Source organism: Squalius cephalus (assembly GCF_949319135.1).
Source record: "Squalius cephalus genome assembly, chromosome: 12".
NCBI classification, from domain to species: domain Eukaryota; kingdom Metazoa; phylum Chordata; class Actinopteri; order Cypriniformes; family Leuciscidae; genus Squalius; species Squalius cephalus.
The window spans coordinates 29,972,546-29,994,615 of record NC_137133.1 but is presented as its reverse complement, the minus strand read 5'-3'; the positions used below and the strand labels follow the sequence as shown (position 1 = coordinate 29,994,615).

General features: G+C 36.1%; 1 protein-coding gene across 1 annotated transcript; it reads left to right on the top strand.

Moving 5' to 3' along the window:
* Positions 1-317: 317 nt before the first annotated feature.
* On the top strand, positions 318-15,551 carry rnf217 (ring finger protein 217). The gene is made up of 6 exons (XM_079889199.1): positions 318-1,271; positions 11,188-11,418; positions 11,570-11,734; positions 12,935-13,136; positions 13,590-13,661; positions 14,769-15,551. Exons 1-6 carry the CDS (start codon positions 420-422, stop codon positions 14,846-14,848), a joined length of 1,602 nt encoding a protein of 533 aa, XP_079745325.1. The 5' UTR covers positions 318-419; the 3' UTR covers positions 14,849-15,551.
* The last annotated feature ends 6,519 nt before the right edge of the window (positions 15,552-22,070 follow it).

Genomic DNA, 22,070 nt, shown 5'->3' with positions numbered 1-22,070 from the left:
GATTAAGGAGGTTCAAAAGTTTCCTGCAGTCTTGATGTGACGCATTTACTAGGTTATACAATAGTTTTCACCTAGTTGAGCATAAACAAAAGTAGCATAATTCCCAGCTGTGAATTTATTAATCATACTATGCTGAAGGATTTATTAATATTTATAAACAAGGTCTTTGCCATTGGAAGACAACGACACAACGTCAAAGCCGCCTAATTTATATTCATAAGACAGATGTGCGCCATTGGGACGTTACCCAGTAACGTCACCGTGGCTTAATTAATATTCATAAGCCGACGCTTCGCCGTAGTAGGATTTGAGATTTCAGACCCGGAAGTGGTATAATAGTTACTCGCTCTGTTTTTAGTTTGTGAGTTTGAAACCGGACCGTGTGTGTTTGGCACAAATGGAAAGTTGACCGCTCGGGAATGGAAGATGACTCTTCCGTTCGTGTGAATGTCACCGCGCAAAATATGCCCGGTTATACCGGACGCGACGGGGAATCTGTCCATGTATCCAGCGGGATACGGAGCACTGATTTCGGCCAGGATGTCCGCAGCAGCGAGGCGAAGGTGTCATCATCATCATTGTCCTCGAAGGATGTTTTGGAATTTCATAAACACAAACATGAACCGGGAGGCAATAATAAAGAAAATAACGAGAGGGAAAACATAAGAGCCGTGGATATTTTAAGAAGGAATTTTGGTTCTATCAGAGATGCAGAAGATCCCAAAAACCTGGAGAAAGTAGGATTTGGCATCAAGCTGAACGATTTGGATCATGAAACGTATGATGAAAGGATGCAATGTAGCACAAAAAGTCTCCAACAAGACATGGAGAGCAACTCAAGATTGGGAAGTCCAGATGGGAATCATCATATTGATTATAATATTGATTTCAAGAGTGATGAAGATCCCAGCCAATCAAAAGAGCATGTTTACTGCACTGTATACTGTATTGCCAATGATAATTATAGGATACCTGTTGAGAAAACAACATCTGATCATGAGACTACATCATCATCATCATCATCATCAGATGTGCTGGTTTTACCTCCTGACTTGCCAAATTCAGAATTGGACCATGATCCCTATCCAGAGCCTTATACAGTCTCTGACCTGATGGAGTCTGGAATAAACCACTCTTATAATAATGCTGACAGCAGTTTATCTGTTGTGTTAACATGTCGCATTTGTCTTGATGACAAACAAATCATGCCGCTACACTGTTGCAAAAAGGCCGTTTGTGAAGAATGTCTGAAAAGATACATCATCTCGCAGGTATCCACATCCACCCCATTTCATTGCAAATTTATCCTTTCTTTTCAGCATTGAATAAAAAGTCTTGTTTTCGGTGATGTCCCTTTGTTTGTGCCTAATATGCCTCTACATGCCAGTAATGAGAATCACAGCCTCCTGAAGCTGTGAATCTGTGATCTTCATGTGCTTTCCAGTCTTTATACCCTGGTGCAGTGATGGTAATACTGTGATATATGGTACTGAATGATTACCATATTATGGTCTTTAATGTACACCAAGGTGGATGATCACCTGTCAGTCATCCTGATATTTGCTCTTTCTTATTGTTTGTCTTCTAATTATAGCATGTTTTTGTTTGTTAATGGAGAGGTTCTCTATTGTGCTTGTGAAAACGTTCTCAGCCTGTCCTGTCCTGCTTTAGAGAAGTGATGAATTTACTGTGTTCTGCCAAGACTGGCCTATGTGCTCATCACAGACTTTGTCATTAGTTCTCCCTTTGCTTCAGAGTACAGGCCCTTATTGTGTAACACTGTGACTGTACACTAGTCATGTCTGTGTGATATGAAAAAAAGAATGACCATATTTCTGAGTTCCTCAAAGATGCTTGACACACCAGCATGTGCATGTGCAGTCACAGTGGTCAATTAGTCATCCAGACAATTTTAATTTGAAATTGTTAATGGTGGTGCTTTAATTTGCATGGTGTACTTTAGATTTTGCATTGTAAAAACCTCTTGGAAAAGTGGCATCTTTTAATTAATACCGCTAGTTACATATTTCAAACTTTTTTTTACTCCAGTCAAAGAACAAAAAAGAACTTCGCCATGAGTATACCGGGGCCTTAAGCTGACTATCGACTGCTTAAGAAAGATGATACATATCTCAACTTGTGTTGTGTGACTAGAATTGCGACAATTGTATCTAAAGATTGCAGACAGTGAAAAGGCGGCTTAAAGGGATAGTTCACTTTGAAATTAAATTTTGGTATGTTGTAGCTTACCTCAAGGGCATCCAAGATGTAGGTGTCTTTTTTTCCAGAGTAGTTTCAATTTTGATATTTTTAGGTCAAACCGTTCTTGTCTGTCAGTCCTATAATGCAGGTCTGTGGTCACTGTCTCAAAGAGCAAAGTCCAAATTAAACAATTCCCCATCGTAAGTACACATTGATGGCCTAAGACACGAAACGAGCGGTTTGTGTGAGAAAACGAACAGTATTTATATCGTTTTTTAACTCTTGTACACAGCCACGTCCAAGTGATCTGAGGGCGCTCGCGCATCCTGCTGTGTGACGTGTGCGCAGACTGGTGCATAGATATATATACACTAGAATAGATGCCGCCTTGCCTATGGCATTCGTTCCAATGAACTGCCGTAGCCAAGGCGACATCTAGTGTATATATATATATATATGCACCAGTCTGCGTACACGTCACACACCAGGATGCGTGCGCGCCCTCAGATCACTTGGATGTGGCTGTGTACAAGAGTTAAAAAACTATATAAATACTGTTCGTTTTCTCACACAAACCGCTCGTTTCGTGTCTTAGGCCATCAATGTGTACTTACAATGGGGAATTGTTTAATTTGGACGATAGGGAATTGTTTAATTTGGACTTCTCTGTGCATGCTCTTTGAGATAGTGACCATAGACCTGCATTATATGACTGAGAGACAAGAACGGTTTGACCTAAAAATATCAAAATTGAAACTACTGCGGAAAAAAAGACACCTACATCTTGGATGCCCTTGAGGTAAGCTAAAACATACCAAAATTTAATTTCAAAGTGAACTATCCCTTTAAGAAATGCATCTGATCACATCAGGTGAACCCCAAAACAACCCAAGATGTAAAAGGTATAGTTCACCCAAAATTCAAAATTCTGTCATCGTTTACTCACCCTTATGTTGTTCCAAACCTGTATGAATTGCTTTTTACTGTGGAACACAAAAGATATTTTGAAGAATGTTGTGGTCCAAACAACATAAGACTGCTTCATTTGGTGTAGGATTTAGGCTACTATAAAAAAAGTTTACACTTAGAAATTGCTAGTAAATATCACAAACAGTTGCAAAGAAACGGTTAGTTACACATTAAATTAAACATGAGGTTTTAAGTAAATAGTATTTTCATGTAAAACACACCCCAATGATCTTTGTTTCATTGACGACTTGCAATGAAAAATACTTTTTACAGCGTTGACTTTCATTGTATGGATGTTAAAAAAAGCATTTTTCTCTTGTGCTCTATAAAAGAAAGAAAGTCATGCAGGTTTTGACATGACAATAAGGGTGAGTAATTGATCAAAGGATATTCATTTTTGTGTGAACTACTCCTTTAAGACCTCCATGTCACCCTTAACCAAAAACATACATTACTATATAGTTTATCACATCCCTAGTTTGGACGCAGTTCTGTAATATCAGGTTCTTAGAAAGAGGAAGGGGGTCTAGAGAAGGTTTTTTTCTACCCCGTTGCAATGAGTCATGACTGTGGCGAGGGGAGGAAGAACTTGTGCTGTAATTGATTGCTTAATCACTGAGCTCAGCCTCTCTGTGCCCTAATTACATTACATGACTGTTGGCTGGAAGGTCTGTGTGCGTTTTGCTGGCAACATAGAAACAATTTGCCCTTCTGGAGGGATCTTGTGGACATAATCGAGTAACGCTGGCTTGCCTGTTGCTTCTCTTCTCTCAAATCAGATTTATTGCCCCTGTGAATGATCTCGGGGGTCAGACAGAGGTTGATGTGATAATGATAGCCGTCTTTTGTGGCTGACGGTATTGGTGTAGTTTTGTCTTATTCATGCCCAAGCGGTAACTTGCGTTTGGTGATCTCACTTGGCCTGTTTAGCTGCACGCCTTGACCATTTTTCTCAACTCTCTTCTGGAGTGCACAATTATGAGATGATGCTGCCAAAAATAATTTTGTTTATATATCCGCTTGCAGATATATCGCCACTCCTCCCATTGTTGCAGCGTGTGTTTCGCTTTTCAGGGTCTTGCTGTAAAGACTGATTAGGCTACCTGTAAAACCTGTCTGTTTGAATAGTATCCAATGACAGCTTTACAACTGTGTACAGCGTCATAGCGAGTTTCTGATTCCAGCTACTTTTTGACTGAAAACTTCCTCTTTGCCTACGTGAGCTTTAGGCCTGAAGAGTTAAGTGACGTGCAATCATATGCAGGCTATGTCTAGATGGATGGAAATTATTTTATTTAAATTCTGCCATCATTTTCTCACCCGTATGCCATTTCAACCCTGTATGACTTACTTTCTTCTGCAGAACACTAAGGAAGTTATTTTGAAAGATTGTCTTGTTTTTAACCACATTGAATTTAATTTTATGGACAAAAAGTTGCAACTTTCTTTGAAATCAGCGTTTCTGCGTCTTAAAAAAAAACTTAATTTGCCCTTCCACAAATTAAGGCCTTAAAAAGGTCTTAAATCAGAGCAAAAAAGTCATGGCATTAAATATTGCATGCACTGCGTAAAAAATAAATATCTTTCTCAGTATTTTTGTCTTGTTTTCCAGTACAAATATCTTAACATTCTTAAATCAAGTTACATTACTTGAGAAACAAAATGAAGACATTAACTCCCGGTTCACAGACACGGCTTAAGGCTAGTTCCAGACTAAAATGCATGTTTGAGCTGTTTTAACTGAAAGCAACTTGCACTGACATATCTTAAAATATGTTACTGCCATTTTTTCTAAGGCATGTTCATAAAAGCCACTTAAATGCCCTAACTGAACTAAGCTCTGATCCTGGCTTAATCTAAACTGTGAAACTGGGCCTAGGTTTTGCTCTTTTTTTTGCAGTATGTCCATATTCTAGTGGTTGTGAGCAGGTATTCAAACCTTAAACAATTTTTTTTTTTTTTTTTTTTTTTTTAAATGGATTAAAAAGTAATAGAGATCGGTAAGAAGTTTTATTTTGAAACTTTGAAGTGTTGCTAATACAACTCGTTGTGTTCTCCCTCGACATTTACATTTTGAGAACATATTGACAATCATGTTGTGTTCCCTTGACTTTATTCCTTACATTTTGGTCTTAAAAGGTCTTATATACCTTTATAAAACCTGAAGAAACCTTTCTTTTTTGGGTGAACTATCCCTTTAACATCTGAGTTTGAGTTAAGTTTCTGCTTTTGTTGTATGATTTCAGTTATCATTTGGGCACTTTTTCCTATTATTTGAAGATGACATTGCCAGTATCTTTTTGCAATCCTGCTTTTATTGCAATCATTTTAAGGCCTGTGGTGTACATGATTTCAAAAGCAATTTAGATAAGCTCAAATGAATGCTATGAATATTGTTTGTAACCAGATGAAACGAATGGGTGAACGGTTAATGTGCACTTTTACTGAAAAGAAATGGCGAGAGGTCTGCACTACAAAAGACTCATTTAAATAGCTAATATTTAACTTCACAGAGCTACTGTTTCTCATTTCAGCCCTTTGTGTTGGGCTTGGCAAATGGGGCGACCAGTCTAAATGTCAGGTGCCTATGGCAAGGGCGTTTGGTTCATTCTTTGGAGTAATATTTCAGAATGCTGGCATGTACTACTGAGTCCATTAGCGGCTTACTTATGTTTAAAGAGACATGGATAGTCATAATATATGGTATATCTCTATTATGCCAACACAACTTTCAGAAAGATGACTGTGGTAACATCCGTCTCGTAATTTTGAAAAGAATGAGGTGCATTAGTGTTGTGGGCCATTCAGAATTGAATTCAGAATGACTTTTAAAGCAACACTAAGGAACATTTTTCTTAGTGTTAAGAAGAAAACAAAAAATTTTCTTAGAACAACATACTCTACCTTGTCAGTGGACATGGTTCATTCCAAAGCCGGTGCTAGATAAACAGCGAGTGTGCGTGCGACGGCAGGCTGCGGGCGGCGAAATTATTTACGACAGCGGTAATGGACAATTCCGCTTCCAACCTGTAGTGTGACCAAAGAGGAAAAGTGTTGCTTTAAATTCCTAAGGTGAATTGAATTTGAATTAAGCTCAAAAACAGGATCCAGAACGGTTTTGTTTTTTGAATATGAATTTATGTAATAAAAAAATAAACATTCATGTTGTGCGTATGATAACATGTTTATGGGTAAGAATAAATTGCCTATAAACATGTAACCATAGCCAACCATAACCATATTTCTTCCAACATGTCATTTGTGGGTCTGAGTCTACTAATTTATTCAGATTTTTGTAGTTAATATTTTTAGCTGCATTGTTTCAAAGGAGATGAATAAAGAGACAACTTCTCAGAGCTGTCTAGTGTGCTGACAGCGTTTGGCACGGACTATTTCTGAGAGTTTGTGTCTTTTTAAATTCATTCCCTGTGAAGCAGCACTGCCACAGCCATCAAAACACTGCTTTTATAACAATTACATAGACTTCAACAATAAATTAGGACTTCTGTGATCGGCTGCTACGTGATTTGTTCATTATTATGCATAAACTGTGACTTAGATTTAGTCTGCACTATTTTTTGATTGTTGCTCTATGTACAAAAGCATAGATTATTTTCAGCATCATGAATGTATCAAGTTATAAATAGTTCAGATGTTTGTTTTTTAAATGTGTGTGTGTGTATATGTGACTCTGGACCACAAAACCAGTCACATGGCTACATTTTTTGCAATTGACATGTATACGTCATGTGGAAGCTGAATGAATAAGCTTTCCATTGATGTGTGGTTTGTTAGGATAGGACAATATTTGGCCGAGATACAACTATTAGAAAATCTGGAATATGAGGGTGCAAAAAAAATAAAAACATTGAGAAAATCGCCTTTAAAGTTGTCCATTTATGTTGGCGATTGTGCTGCATTCACTCACAAAAATACATGTTTTATATATTTACGGTAGGAAATTTACAAAATATGTTCATGGAACATGATCTTTAATTAATAGCCTAATGATTTTTGGCATAAAAGAAAAATCGATCATTTTGACCCAAACAATGTATTGTTGGTTATTGCCACAAATATACCCGTGCGACTTGTGACTGGTTTTGTGATCCAGGGTCACATATAATGTACGTATGTATACTGTATACATATTTCAGATGTATGCATGGGCGTGTGTGTGTATTCATGGTTTGTAATACAATAAACACTTAATTTTTAAGCCAAAACACTGTAGCTATCTAAAAAAAAAAATACTGAATTTAAATGATGATGATTTAGTCCAAATGAAATATTTGTATAATTTAGGGATGTTGTAATGATCCGTCTGGAGTTTAGTAGTGAAATTCCTCTGCTGTGACTGTTGATTGTTGGTGAATTCCTCTGGTGTGACTGTTGATTGTCAGTAAATTCCTTTTAACTCATAAATTATAGAGAATTCATAAAGGTATACAATAGCCCAGCCCTGATGCACAGGAGCTCAGCTTAACCATGGTTCTTTTCAAAAACTCTAAATGACAGAAAATGGCCCAACAACTGTTGCAGTTGTTGTATAGTGTTAGAGCTTTATTTTTTATTTTAATAAAGCCTTTGATTTATCTTTACTCTTGCACTGTGAAAGTTGCATTTAAAAGCCACAGTGGTGATGCCTAAACATTTTGGAAATGTCTGTCTGTCTGCTTTTCACTTTTAAAGTCAAGTCGACTTTATATAGCCTAGCGCTTTATACAAAGCAGCTTTACAGTAATATCAGGAAAATTATGCATTTCGGCTGTTGTTCAGCTGAAGTCAGTGTTGATACTGTACTGTATTGTAAATGCCTCATTAGATTTGATCTTTTATATGCAATCAAATCTTGTAATGTTTTCTAGGAGTACTGTACAGTATAGACAGCTTTACTGACCTTTGTAGGCTTGCAGAATAACTGATCCGTTTAAATGTATGAATGTATACACTTTCTGCTAGACTGAATGTTACCTACAACCTACTGTAATTGATATTCATGGGGCCTTAGATTAAAAAATGTGATCCAGTGCTGAAATTAGGTGATGCAAGAAATCTGCTGAGGAAATGGAAAAAGAAAATGTTTGATTACTTTTTTTATGGATGCTATACTGAAAGTGTTTGGACACACAATTTACACCCTGAGGTGTTCATCCTCTCACCGACAAGCATGGTTTCTCATGCTGTGTGTTGCGTATGCAGCATAGTTTTCTTAAAAGTCATCTAAGGATAGGAATGCTCTTCTAGATTAAGTTAATCCATACCCGGTTTGTGTTAATATTAGAATATATGATTAACTAATATAAACTAGATGTGAAAGATAAGTGTCTCTCACTAAATTTCAGTGTTTCCCACAGCAGTTTGGTTTCTTTCATACTGTTGACTGGGTGTTTACCATAAAGAAAACTGATTTATGCTTAAATTCTGCACTCGATTTCACATCCATTAAATATATTTCCGAGAAAATAGTCCGCCTCAAGAGACGGTGCTGGTCAATCAGAAAACATGCCAAAGTTGATACAAGATGCCAGCGTGTGACATGGCAGGCTGAAAATCAGACTCTCTGTCCATACTGAGAGGATTGTTCACGTATGCGGTGACTGCTGGGTGCCGTTATTGTGCTAGCTGTACGGTCGGCCCATTAGCAGCAGGCTGACAGGTGTAAAATGGACCGGTGGGTGGCCCTGGGGGAGTGCGAGCACTGCTGTCACCAGTTGGTGCCACGTACTCAGGTAAGGGCTCTCATGGGAGTGCCAGATCTCATTAGGATCCCAAAGTAAACTCCAAGCACACCCTGCTTGCAGAATCTCACCTGCTGCGGGAACAAGACACCAGACAATCAGCCACGAGAGCCCTTGTCTCAACATGAGCATTGTTAGTGCTGTTTACTAAGACTATCTTTTGCATTAGTCAAGTGCGTCATTTATAAATGACTCAAGCAGCGTCCCTAAACTAGTACGAGCCTGTTCCAGCAGAGCTTAGGTAATCTGAAGTTGTGTCCCAAATGACGTACTATAGAGTGTATACACTGTGCACTTATACAACGCAATATGTATTAATCCAGTATGTGAGGCTTTAATGGGTATTTTGTCGTCCAACATCGGAGTCTGATAGACCCTCCCCTTTGACTACATAATAATCTGCAACAGTTTGAGTGCATGAAGTGTCCAACAATCTACTTTTTTTTCTTTTTTTTTTATAAATAAGTGCATCATCGGGTATTGAAAGTGCACTTTTTCTGGTTGGAATTTTTAATGTGAACACTACTCACACTATTTATACTACAAAATGGTGCAAATTGGGACACACCTTGTTCTCACGGAGGTGATTTTGACGTACTTTTGAAAAAAATCTTAGTGTGTCCTCTTGTATGTAAATGTATCCTGTATAATTAGGTTGATTTCAGGTTCAATTTGCCCTAATTGATTGGTTTTCTTAGATTTTTAAAGATGCATTTATGTACTCAAAAGCAGCTTGACGAAGAGCAGCAGAAACTTAATACAAGGCTTGTGGCAAAACGCTCAAAAAACAAAGGGCTGAATGTGTATGATTCTAGCGACTAAACTTTATCACCCCTAAAAAAAATATTTTTTTAAATCTGGCCTACTAAATGACTAGTCACTTGCTGTATAATTTTGTGATTCATTGCTAAAAGTAACCTTTGTTCTTTGTTCAAACTCTTACACAATTGACCCTTACTCAAGAGTTTCCACAGAACAAGGGTTATTATCTAGCATAGCCATATTTTAGGGATGTACAATGTGGTAGTATAGTAGTAAACCGAAAGTGGTAACTGTTGTCAACCTTTCCTGATGCTCACATCATAGGGACAGATGGAATTCAGTCTTGTCTAGATTGATCCAGAGTGCATTGCTTACAGATATCATGGCAGATTTTATTCCAGCAGATTTGTAACTACCCAAAACTTGCTCGAATTTTCCGACATCTCGTCATCTCTTTTTATTGTCACCTCAGATAATGTCCACTAAATGTGTGCTTGAAATCCCATCATAAAAATAGGAGAGCTGAGAGTAGATTATTTATTTGCGATGGAAGTGCTCGATAATCCTGTCGTCCCAAAGGGGAGCCGAAAGAAGACGGGTGGGGACGTAATCCTCTCGCAGGGGAGGTGCCGATAGTCACAGTCCTGCAGCTGTAGGGCTGCACCAAAGCCCTGCAGTAGTATGATGAACAATGAGAATGAAATGAATCTCACTGATCCATGAGATCTCTTAACCCTCCAGGAGACTGGGAAAGGTCATTCAACACATATCCATTTATCAACAAATCATACCGCATTCAACCTGTTCAAACTAGTAGGAACGAGCCCCTAGGGTACCTTCCTACCTGAGCCATCTTCAGTCACAATTTACCATAGCCCAGTGATTGTTTGAGAAGGTGACGTTGATCATTGACTTGGAAGTACCTCGGGTATCGTGTTGGTTGTACAGTGGCTATTTGAGTTGCTTGTGTACACAGATTGGTTGGACTTCCTGCTGCTTGTGCACTAGCTTGTAATCACTGATTAAAACCCGCGATTTCCAAGAACGCTAAATCACTGTCCACACGTCACTGTGCAGTTAACCGTTTTCAAACAGGGTGGATTACATATTTAACTGCACATGGAGTCATCTAAAGGCTTAACGTTGCATTAAAGGAATGGTTCACCCAATAAGGTAAATTATCCCATGATTTACTCACGCTCAAGCCATTCTAGGTATAAATGACTTTCTTCTTTCAACCAAACACAATCAGAGTTATATTAAATAATATCCTGGCTCTTCCCAGCATTGTAATGGCATTGAATAGAGCTCCAAAAAGCCCTTCCATCCATCATAAAATTAATCCATACGACTCCACTGGGTTAATAAATACCTTCTGAAGTGATGGGATTTTCTAAGAAATATATCCACATTTGAAACTTGGCGGAAGGGTGACCTCTGACCTGACGTATTCCTTAATGCTGCTGACGGTTGTTTGCATTTTAGTCATGTGTAAATTTGGGTTTCTTTTAAGGTTCACGTGGGTCGGGCACACTTGGTGTGTCCCATCACGGAGTGCAGTGGTTACTTGGGGGAGAGCTTGGTGATTCCTCACCTGACCAGTGAGGAGCTTGCAAAATACAAGTACTTCTTGGAGCTGAGCAGACTGGACTCCAGCACAAAACCGTGTCCCCAGTGCAGCCTGTTTACTTCCCTGAAGGGTCGTAGCCAACAGACGTCCACCAAGATTGAACACAAGTATAAGGTTAGGTTTTCGTCCTTTCTGCAGTTAATTAGCTTACATTGTTTGGAGTTATGTGCCTTAACTCTGATTTAGAGCGACTTTCTTTAGTAAAAGACATTCTTGAGTAAGCAAACTGACTGTGTTTGTTGTGTCTTTAAATATTCCCCCTCAGATTCAGTGCTCAATGTGCCAGTTTGTTTGGTGTTTTAAATGCCATGCGCCCTGGCATGAAGGCCTGAAGTGTCGAGACTACAATAAAGGAGACAAACTGTTGCGTCACTGGGCCAGCGTCATCGAACATGGCCAGAGGAACGCTCAGAAGTGCCCACGCTGCAAGGTAATGAACGAACTCTACAAAACTGTTTTTTTATATATTTATTTTCAAATGTTATTTATTCCTGTGATGGCTGAATTTTCAGCAGCCATTACTCCAGTCTTCAGTGTCACACATGATCATGATTTTTGAAACTTTTGGGGTTTTGAAACCCCAAACTTTTGGTGCAAACTTTTGGTGTTGTCCATTGTTAATCTATGATACCCAATACATTAATGTTAACAAATTGAACCTTATGGTAAAGTATTATATGCAAATGACCTACACTACCATTCAAAAGTTTGGGGTTGTGTATTGGGTATCATAGACTAACAATGTACAACTGCCATTTTTTACGGAAATTATTAATCTGTTGGAATGTTGGTATTGGTAACCAAACGGTTGATGGACCCCATTGACTTCCATAGTATTTTTCCTACTATGGAAGTCAATCGGGTACATCAACTGTCTGGATGGAAAATGTCAATTTAAAACCCTTCTATCACACTTTTAGTGCCAGAAACTTGACTTACAAAGCAAGCAGACTTGCTACAGAAATATAAAATATGGCTAATTTAAAAAGAATAGGAGGTACGTAGTTCGGATTAACAGAGACAGTCAGTGAAAAAACAGAATGTTCCCATTTTAGATAGTGAAAAAGGATTGTTTTTCTTTTCCTTTCCTCTTGTCTAATTCTAATTACGGTCTTAGTAAACATGGCATTGCAGGAAGTCATAAGACTGGGGTGTGGGCAAAGTGATCCTAAATTAAAGTTCACTTGAGACCATTTTCTATCCACTGACACAATTTCAAGAGATCAACAAGCTCTACAAGGCGTTGCTGTTTTCCATCCAGACATTGGTGCTCTGCATTCATGGTGCTTTGGAGGACACATCAAAACATGGGCGTTTGACATACCTTCATACCTGAGCCAGATACCTGAGGGCTTAGCTAAGATCTTTCTTTTGAGAGCGAGTTTCTCAACCTATAATTCAGAGAAGTGCATTGTTTGTTGGAATAATTATCATTTTGTGAGCTTATGCTTTCACTAATTGAACATATCAGTCACTGGCCCAGATTCAGGAAAATCTGTGCCACTAGCTCTTAAAATCTGGCTAGAAATGTAACCAATATGTGGTAGAAGAAAAAAAATAGATGGCTGGATGGTGCATCTTTGTGAATAGATCACTCATTGCCAGGAGTATTTCTTCTCTATACCAACAGATTCACATTCAGAGAACGGAGGGCTGTGATCACATGACCTGCACACAGTGCAACACAAACTTTTGTTATCGATGTGGGGAGAAGTATAGGCATCTGCGCTTCTTTGGAGACCACACCTCCAACCTAAGTGTGTTTGGATGCAAGTACCGCTACCTGCCTGAGAAACCCCACCTGCGCCGGCTGGTCCGAGGCTCTGTTTGTAGTAAGTTGGATGCAAACTAATTTAAGTTCTTTCTATGTTAAAGATTTTTGTCACAAAAACAAAATGTCCTGACACAACTAGAGAACCTGAAAGAACAGTTTACACAACCCAAACCATGTTAGTTTAAAAACCTCCTGATAACGCCAGTTAGAAATGTTGCAGAGATATGACCGGCTCTATGATCTGCTTTTAGTTTGCATATCTCTGTGTGTGTACTTTACATGAGCCAGTGTTTGTGTGGTGTCCTCAGGCTAGTCCAGTGAACCATATGATACCCAACCATCCATACATCACAGACACAAGTGTTTGTTCCACAGGGTTCACTTTAACCAAGTGACTTGCTCAGAAAGACAAATGCACTCCATCCATTTCTCTTTAGTCCAGAAGTAGATAAGAATTCTAAATGTGTTTGTTTTTGTGAGCCTGAATGCTTTTCTGTTGCTCATTCCACAGTGAGTAAAGTGCTGGTGGCTCCAGTGGTCATTGTCCTCGTGGTGGTCGTCGGAGCTCTGGCTTTGGTCGTAGGTAAGGATTGTGTAACACTTCCTAAGTGAATCTTATAAACCCTGTCAGGAACATCTCTGGGTTATATTGCATCCCACTAAATAAGATTTTATAATTATATTTGCTTTTTTATCATTATATTTATGACAATTAAGCACTCCTCCCACCCAAATTCTCATAAACAAAATCAGTTCTATAATAAAAATATACAAATGGTTGTGACATTAAGCCATATGAATCTTGATATTACAAAATGTAAAGTGTAAAATAAAGCATTTTTTCCTTCAAAATTCCAAATGTAGGACAGGCAATAAGGACTGACTTGGGTATCATTTAAGACTGTATGGCCCAAGAAATTGATGTTTTTATATTATGGAATTAATTATTTTGATACATCTTGATAATATTAGCTAAAATATTGTCTTTAATTCATGCAGGTTTTAATTTAATGATTGTTTTACTATATAACGGTAATAAGATCTGCAAAAAATTTTTTTATTTATTCCTGTGATTCAAAGCTGAATTTTCAGCATCATTACTCCAGTCTTCAGTGTCACATGATCCTTCAGAAATCATTCTAATATTCTGATTTGCTGCTCAAGAAACATTTCTGATTATTATCAATGTTGAAAACAGTGTTGTAAATTTTTCAGGATTCTTTAATGAATAGAAAGTTCAAAAGAACAGCATGTATCTGAAATAGAAAGCTTTTGTAACATTATTTTTAAAGAAATGAATCATTCAGCAAGGATGCATTACATTGATAAAAAGTCAGTAAAGACATTTATAATGTTACAAAAGAAATGCTAAAGGATCATGTGATATTGAAGACTGGAGTAATGATGCTGAAAATTCAGCTTTGTATCACAGATAGAATACAAATAGAAAACAGTTATTTTAAATTGTAATAATATTTCACACAATTTTGGATCAAATAAATGCAACCTTGGCAAGCATAACAGACTTCTTTTAAAAACATTTAAAAAATGCACTGATCCCAAACTTATTTCTATTTTTCTGTAAAGAACTTGCTGGTACACATTACTTCAGACTGTGATTGTTTGACCAGATTAGTTGATGGTTGCAGTGTGACCGAGCTGTCCTGTGTTGTGACTGATCTCTCTTCAGGCTTGTTTGCTCTGCCTATCTACTACATCTGTAAGCGGAGGAGGAAGCGCTCACAGGGATCGGGTCGCTGGCTGTGCTGATTCAGCTTCGGTCATCCTGCTCAGGACCTGGACGCACAAACAGACACCCCAAAATAGCCCTGGGTGCCAAGTGACCAAACACCGGCCACTTAGATACAACAATCACAACGTGCAGTTTTCCTGTTCGTTGCATCTCGTGAATATCTTCAATTGCACATTGACGCTCTCCTCCACATGACGTATTTGGCATCGTGATCAAAGACTAATTGAGGAGATTTTGTTTTAGAATGTTTTATTTATAAGCCCCCCAAACTGATTTGAATTCAGTTCATTTTTAGGAATGGAACTAGACTCGAAATAATTTCCTGCTGGATGTGTAATGCAGTGGAGCCTCACAGTGTGAATTATATTGTTCTTTAATCTATTTATGACGTGCATCAGATGTTATAATCTGTAAGCGTTTAGTGCTTGATGATGGTGAGTTGCTGAATTAATGTCTGTCCCACTTTATCCCCTCTCGATCCCTCCCTCCCCTTCATGCTGTGCCAACATCCGCTGGAATTTGCATGATCAACAAAACACGTTTCTGTCTACTACACTGTGGAAAACAAAAGGTCCCGAATTACACGGAACCCAGAGCTCCACGCCAAGACATATAGGTCATCCAGGTCATGCAAATCAGTACTGTGTCATGTAAAGTGTCCACAAATCTAAAGCTGTAAACCAAACACAAAATACACTGGGGTCCAAAAGTCTGATACCTATTTTGCTTTTGTCTAATTTAGTATTTACATGTAAATTAGTTCACTCTAATTGTTATGCTGATAGTATCATTTGTAATATAAACATTTGTTTTCTAACTTAATTTTTAAATGTGTGTGTGTGTGTGTATGTATATATATATATATATATATATATATATATATATATATATATATATATATATGTGTGTGTATATATATAAATTATATATATATTTATTTATATATATATGTGTGTATATATATATATAGTATATATATATTTATTTATATATACACATACACACACACACACACATATATATAATATATATAAATAATATTAACATTTGCTTTCAAACCAATCTTTTTATATTTTTAAATGTTTATATATGTATATAAGTACACATCATTTACTAATATATTTAAGTAAGTCTTTAAAAATGTATATATATATATTATAATGTGTGTGTATGTGTATATATATATAAACAATTCTAAAAATGTATTTAAAAACATTAGAAACGTAGAAAACCAATAATTGCATATTTTTTAATGTATATATTACAAATTAAGTTAGAAAATAACTAAATATTTATATTAAAAAATGTATCACCGTAACAATTACAGTGAAAAGTTGAACTGCAAAATCTGCATGAATTTAAGAATATTTTAGTAGTAGTATTTTAGTAGTCCTGTTTTATTATCAAATCAACATTAAGTCAGAATTCACCTTTACTTTTTTAATGCACATTCAATGTCTTAATGTCATCGACTTATCTGTCCATGTTATTCCAAAGGGGGTAAAAAATCATTCTGATGATCATGTTACCCAGCATGATTTGAGAATGATCCAAAGAGCATCTTTTGCTTCAATGGCTTAAAGAAAATCTGACCGAGCTCACATAATTAATATCAGAAATTGAATTAGAGATGTTCTAGTGACCTAGAAATGGTGAAATATTGTTGGTTTTTAAATGCCAGATTTTAAGTGTGGTCTCAGACTTTCAAACATGGAAGCATAGTGCATGCCGTGAACAAACTGTTAGATGCATCACATTTTCTAATTGAGTGTGTATAATTCTTAGAAATGTTCATTCAAATGTAATGTCCATGGACACTTTGACTTTCATTTGTAGTATATTTTAGCTTTGCACACTGAGACGTAGACACTGAGCGACACAATGCTCGAGACTATCAGCCCAATAGGCAACCCTGCTGTATATTGCACAGTGTTATAGATTCAATGTAATCCATTCCCATGTGTTGGGTTTGTTTCAATCCCATGCTGTTGTTACAAAAACCAAATACTGTAGCATGCCAACAAATATATAATCGTGAACATTAGACATGCTACATTCACTCCACTACATGCAATGAAATTTAAACAAAAGGCAACCCGTAAAGCTTCAACTCCAACGTCTGTCCCATGTTGATTTGAGCTAGCCATTTAATAATACTCAAACAAAGGCTGATCTGGAGGATAGCCAGAAAGTGCAGGGAAATGCATTGCATGAAAGGTTGTAACCATAGCAACATGGTCAGGCTGGAGTATCAGGAATATGAGTATTAAGGCATGGCGATACTTGTAGACCTGCTGGTCTAATATTGCCCTATACAAAACCTGTGCAATGCCATCTAATTCAACTGGTCAATTGGGTTTCGGAGACAATCAATTCTGAAGATGCACTCAGGATGGTAGTGAATGCCACTGATATTCTCAGGGAGAATTTCGTCACATCTGCTATATTATCACTCCAGTGCAGATAACTGAATTATCTGTACATATATATTGAGGAAGACATAACAGAAATGAGTCAAAATCAGAATGTTAGCTTGTTAAACGTCTGCTGTTTTCAACTTGCTAACATTATCAACTGAAAGCTTTGACTGCCAATCTGGTGGTGTTGTTTTTTTATTTTTGTCTCCACAGACGGTGCCTTTTACCAATGGGATTGAAATTTACTCGAATGAATGAGTTCATTTTGTATATTTTGAGAGCACATCTGCTGTGATTGATTTCCAAACACCTGTAATATTTGATTCCCTAAATATACTGACTTGTGTGTCTGAATCTATAGCACAACACCTGTGTTACATTCATGTTTTCTTTGTAAAAAATGCACATTGTAAATGTTTTTTTTTTCTTCCATTGTTACATTTGCTGCTGCACTTTATTTTCAGATATAGAAAGTCAATTCAGGCCCGCAGACAGCAAATATGTCTTTATCATTTTTAATTGCGAATTAAATGGAGCTGCCAACATTTGGTCTCGCTTGCGTTTAATTGGTGGTGTTTGCCAAGAAAAGTATCACTATTATGATTGCTCATACTTAAAGTCCCCATGAAATCAAAATTGACCCTATTTACTTTGTTAGCGCATATTACTAGTCTTGTGGTGAACAATTAATCCGTGCAAGTAAATAAAAAAAATAATAATAATAATTTACCATGGTAATCTTTAATCAAAATCTGAAAAGTTACTTCCGGTCTGGAATGGCGTCTTTTTCTGATGACGTAGGTTTGACGGCTTGGTTTGAAAACGCTTAACCACTCCCCTCAAACCGTTAGTCTGCTATGAGCGAGAGATTGAGAGGAGGAGCGCTAAGTAAAACCCTGCCCTCTGTTCAATATTCCGTTTCACTTGGAAATACGCCATAACACTGGAGAAAAGTCGTTTGCAACTTCCGGTTCACGGGGACTTTAAGGTTAGCAAGAAGTATTCTGCATGTATTCCATAATGCACAGCTTGTGCTACACATACACTAAAGTTTAGAGTCCAGTAATTCATTAATACTTTATTCAGCAAGGATGCATTAAATCGATAAATAGTGACACTAAAGACATTTATAATGTTAGAAAAGATTTTTATTTCAAATAAATGCTGTTATATTGAACTTTCTATTCATTCATGAAAAATATTTATCAGAGTTCCAACAAAAATATTAAGCAGCACAACTGTTTTCAACATTGATAATAATCAGAAATGTTTCTTGAGCAGCAAATCGGCATATTAGAATGATTTCTGAAGGATCATGTGACTGAAGACTGGACTAATGCCATCATCAAAATATATTAAAATAGAAAACAGCTATATTAAATTGTAATAATATTTCATAATATTGACTATTCAACATCTCACCAAGCCCAAACTTTAAAAAGTTAATCTTTTGCTCTGCTATTCTAATGTTTATTTTAGATCATAATATTGTAAGGCCAGAAAAACAAGCTGACAAGTTTATCACCCGACAAAATCTCACTACTACAGATGACTATCTACCTCAAGGAAGTGTGGTGACAGTGGTCTCTGCTGAATGAAAGCTTTCTGCTGTGATTTGCATGTGCAGCGAGCTAAAATATGCAAGTCTGACCAATATGTTGGAGTTAAATACTGTCGTCTTTTTCTCATCTATAGAGCTGTTGTCCCTGTCATTATGCGGTCTGGGTGCAGCTGAACTAGCAGCTGTTGCGAGCTAAGTTTAGAAACGTCACCTGTGTGGAAGGCTAGCTTTTACAATGACATAGGCTGAAAGCATATTTTGATATTACGGAATACCATCAGACTAAAACTTGTATGACTTTCTTCTGTGCAACACAAAACAAGATATTTTGAAAAATGTTTTTTTTGTCCATATAATTAATGTCAGTGGGGTCTAATAATGTTTGAGTTCCAAATTCACACAAGAGAGAAAGGTTTGGGTCGACATGAGAGTGAGTAAATGATGACAGAATTTTCATTTTTGGGTGAACTATCCATTTAACCCTTATTGGGGTTCTGCAGAAACAATGCAACAATGAACAACATTCCAATCAACCAATTTGATGGACAAGTTTTCAGTTTATGTCCAGTTTAGGCTTAAAACCAGAGTTAGGTGCTTCTACATCAGTGTTCCATTTCCCTCTGATTTTAGGGGTTACTTTTGGTTAGGTTTAGGGGTAGGGATGTGGTTATGGTTAAATTTTCGAACAGGAATGTTGATCAAGGATCAACAAAATATGTTGACCCAAGAACACATCTAACTCGGCAAAATCTGGTAATTTTGACCCGGAGAGGATATTCTTTTTCCAAGAAATGCTAGTTAATGTTATGGCATTGGACTAAAACTGACATTGCTCACACAGGGTGTAACAACTTTCCAAAAATATTTGATAATTTGTGTACTTTTTAATTTTTTTGTAATTTGATATGTGTATATGTACAGTACCAGTCAAAAGTTTGGAAACGTTACTATTTTTAATGTTTTTGAAAGAAGTCTCTTATGCTCATCAAGCCTGCAGTTAAAAAAAAAAAGAAAAAAAAAAAAAAGAAAAACAGTAATATTATGAAATATTATTACAATTTAAAATAATGGTTCTCTTTTTTAATATATTTTAAAATGTAATTTATTTTTGTGATGCAAAGCTGAATTTTCATCAGCAAGTACTCCAGTCTTTGGTGTCTTATGATCCTTCAGAAATCATTCTAATATGATGATTTGATACTCAGTTATTATCAATGATGGAAACAGTTGTGCTGTTTAATATATTTTTTTGGAATACTTTTTTCAGGATTCATTGATGAGTAAAACGTTAACAGCATTTATTCATAAAAACAGCATTTATTCAAAATAAAAACATTTCTAACAATATAAATCGTTACCATCACCTTTTATCAATTTAACGCATCCTTGTTGAATTAAAGTACTAATTTCTTTAAAAAAAAAAAAGTTATTGTTCCCAAACTTTTGAACGGTAGTGTATATTGTTACAAAAGATTTCTATTCCAAATAAATACAGTTCTTTTTAACTTTTTATTCATCAAATAATCCTGAAAAAAGTATCTCAGGTTATAAAAAAAATATTAAGCAGCACAACTGTTTCCAACATTGATCATAAATCAGCATATTAGAATGATTTCTGGAGGATCATAAGACACCAAAGACTGGAGTACTTGCTGATGAAAATTCAGCTTTGCATCACAAAAAAAAATTACATTTTAAAATATATTAAAAAAGAGAACCATTATTTTAAATTGTAATAATATTTCATAATATTACTGTTTTTTTTTTTTTTTTTTTTTTTTTTAACTGCAGGCTTGATGAGCATAAGAGACTTCTTTCAAAAACATTAAAAATAGTAACGTTTCCAAACTTTTGACTGGTACTGTATGTGTGTGTGTACATATATATATATATATATATATATATATATATATATATATATATATATATATATATATATATATCGCGATTAATCGCATCCAAAATAAAAGTTTGTGTTTACAAAATATATGTGTGTGTATGGAGTATAATTATTTTCTATATATAAATACACACACATGCATATATATTTAAGAAAAATGTGTTATTTATATATAAAATATTTATATATAATATAAATTATATATAATATAAATATATATACACAGTATATACATGCAAATATTTCTTAAATATATACATGCATGTGTGTGTATTTATATATAGAAAATAATTATACACCGTACACACACATATATTATGTAAAAACAAAGTTTTATTTTGGATGCGATTAATCGCGATTAATCGTTTGACAGCCCTAATATATATATATATATATGCTTATATAAATAACTAATTATGCTTTGGTATTTCCAAATATTGTATCCAATCTTTTCATCCACTTGTTTTCTTTTAATTAGGACAGGTTTTGTATTACTTTTTAGAACAGATTGATCGTAGGCCTCATTGATCTGAGATTACGCGCCTGTTTTTTTTTTTGTTTTTTTTTTTATTTAAAAATGTAGGAATAAGCTTGAGTGAATTTTTTTTCACTCAAAAACAGAGGTGCATGAGCTCAGCTCAATGAGACCTATGGTCTATTAGTCAATTTTAATGAAAGAAAGCAAGTTGACAGAAAGATTAAATCCAATATTTGGTGATAATACAGCATAATGAAAGATGTATAAGCTATTTAAAAGGCAGTCATTTTTTCCCGGGAACACCAAATAAAGGATTTTTAGTACATTGCCTCTTGTAAAGTTTGAACGCTCACCCTTATCTGCACAGTGATATTGACATTCAGTTTTGAGCATCTAAAGCATTCCATTAGAATATCAGCTTTTGTCTATGTAAGTGAAGATCACCATCTGGACACAGAGGACAACATTAGCAAACAGAGATTACAACATGTCACTTGAGTCACAGTTTCCTCAGGATTCCTTCTTTGTCCCTCCCTGCTGGTAGTCTCTGATAATGCACATTCCAGTCAAATCAATTTCCTGCCTGTCTAAGCACTTTGTGAGGGGTTTGCTTCCTGAGGTCAGCTGACTGACTGACATCCTGTTGACACCAGTACCAGCTGCTCAACCAGACTCTAATATCAATCTCTGTCAGGTTAATACAATAAAAGGGTGACTCACATTGGTATATTGTAGTTCTTACTCTTGAAACTTAGAGCTGCAAATATTATTGACTTATTAATGATGCTTTCTCATTTGTTGGATGAAGTGTATGCTAAATGACTAAATATGAATGTGGTGATAGTTACAATTTATAAAATGTCAAAGTTCAAAGGATCTTCTT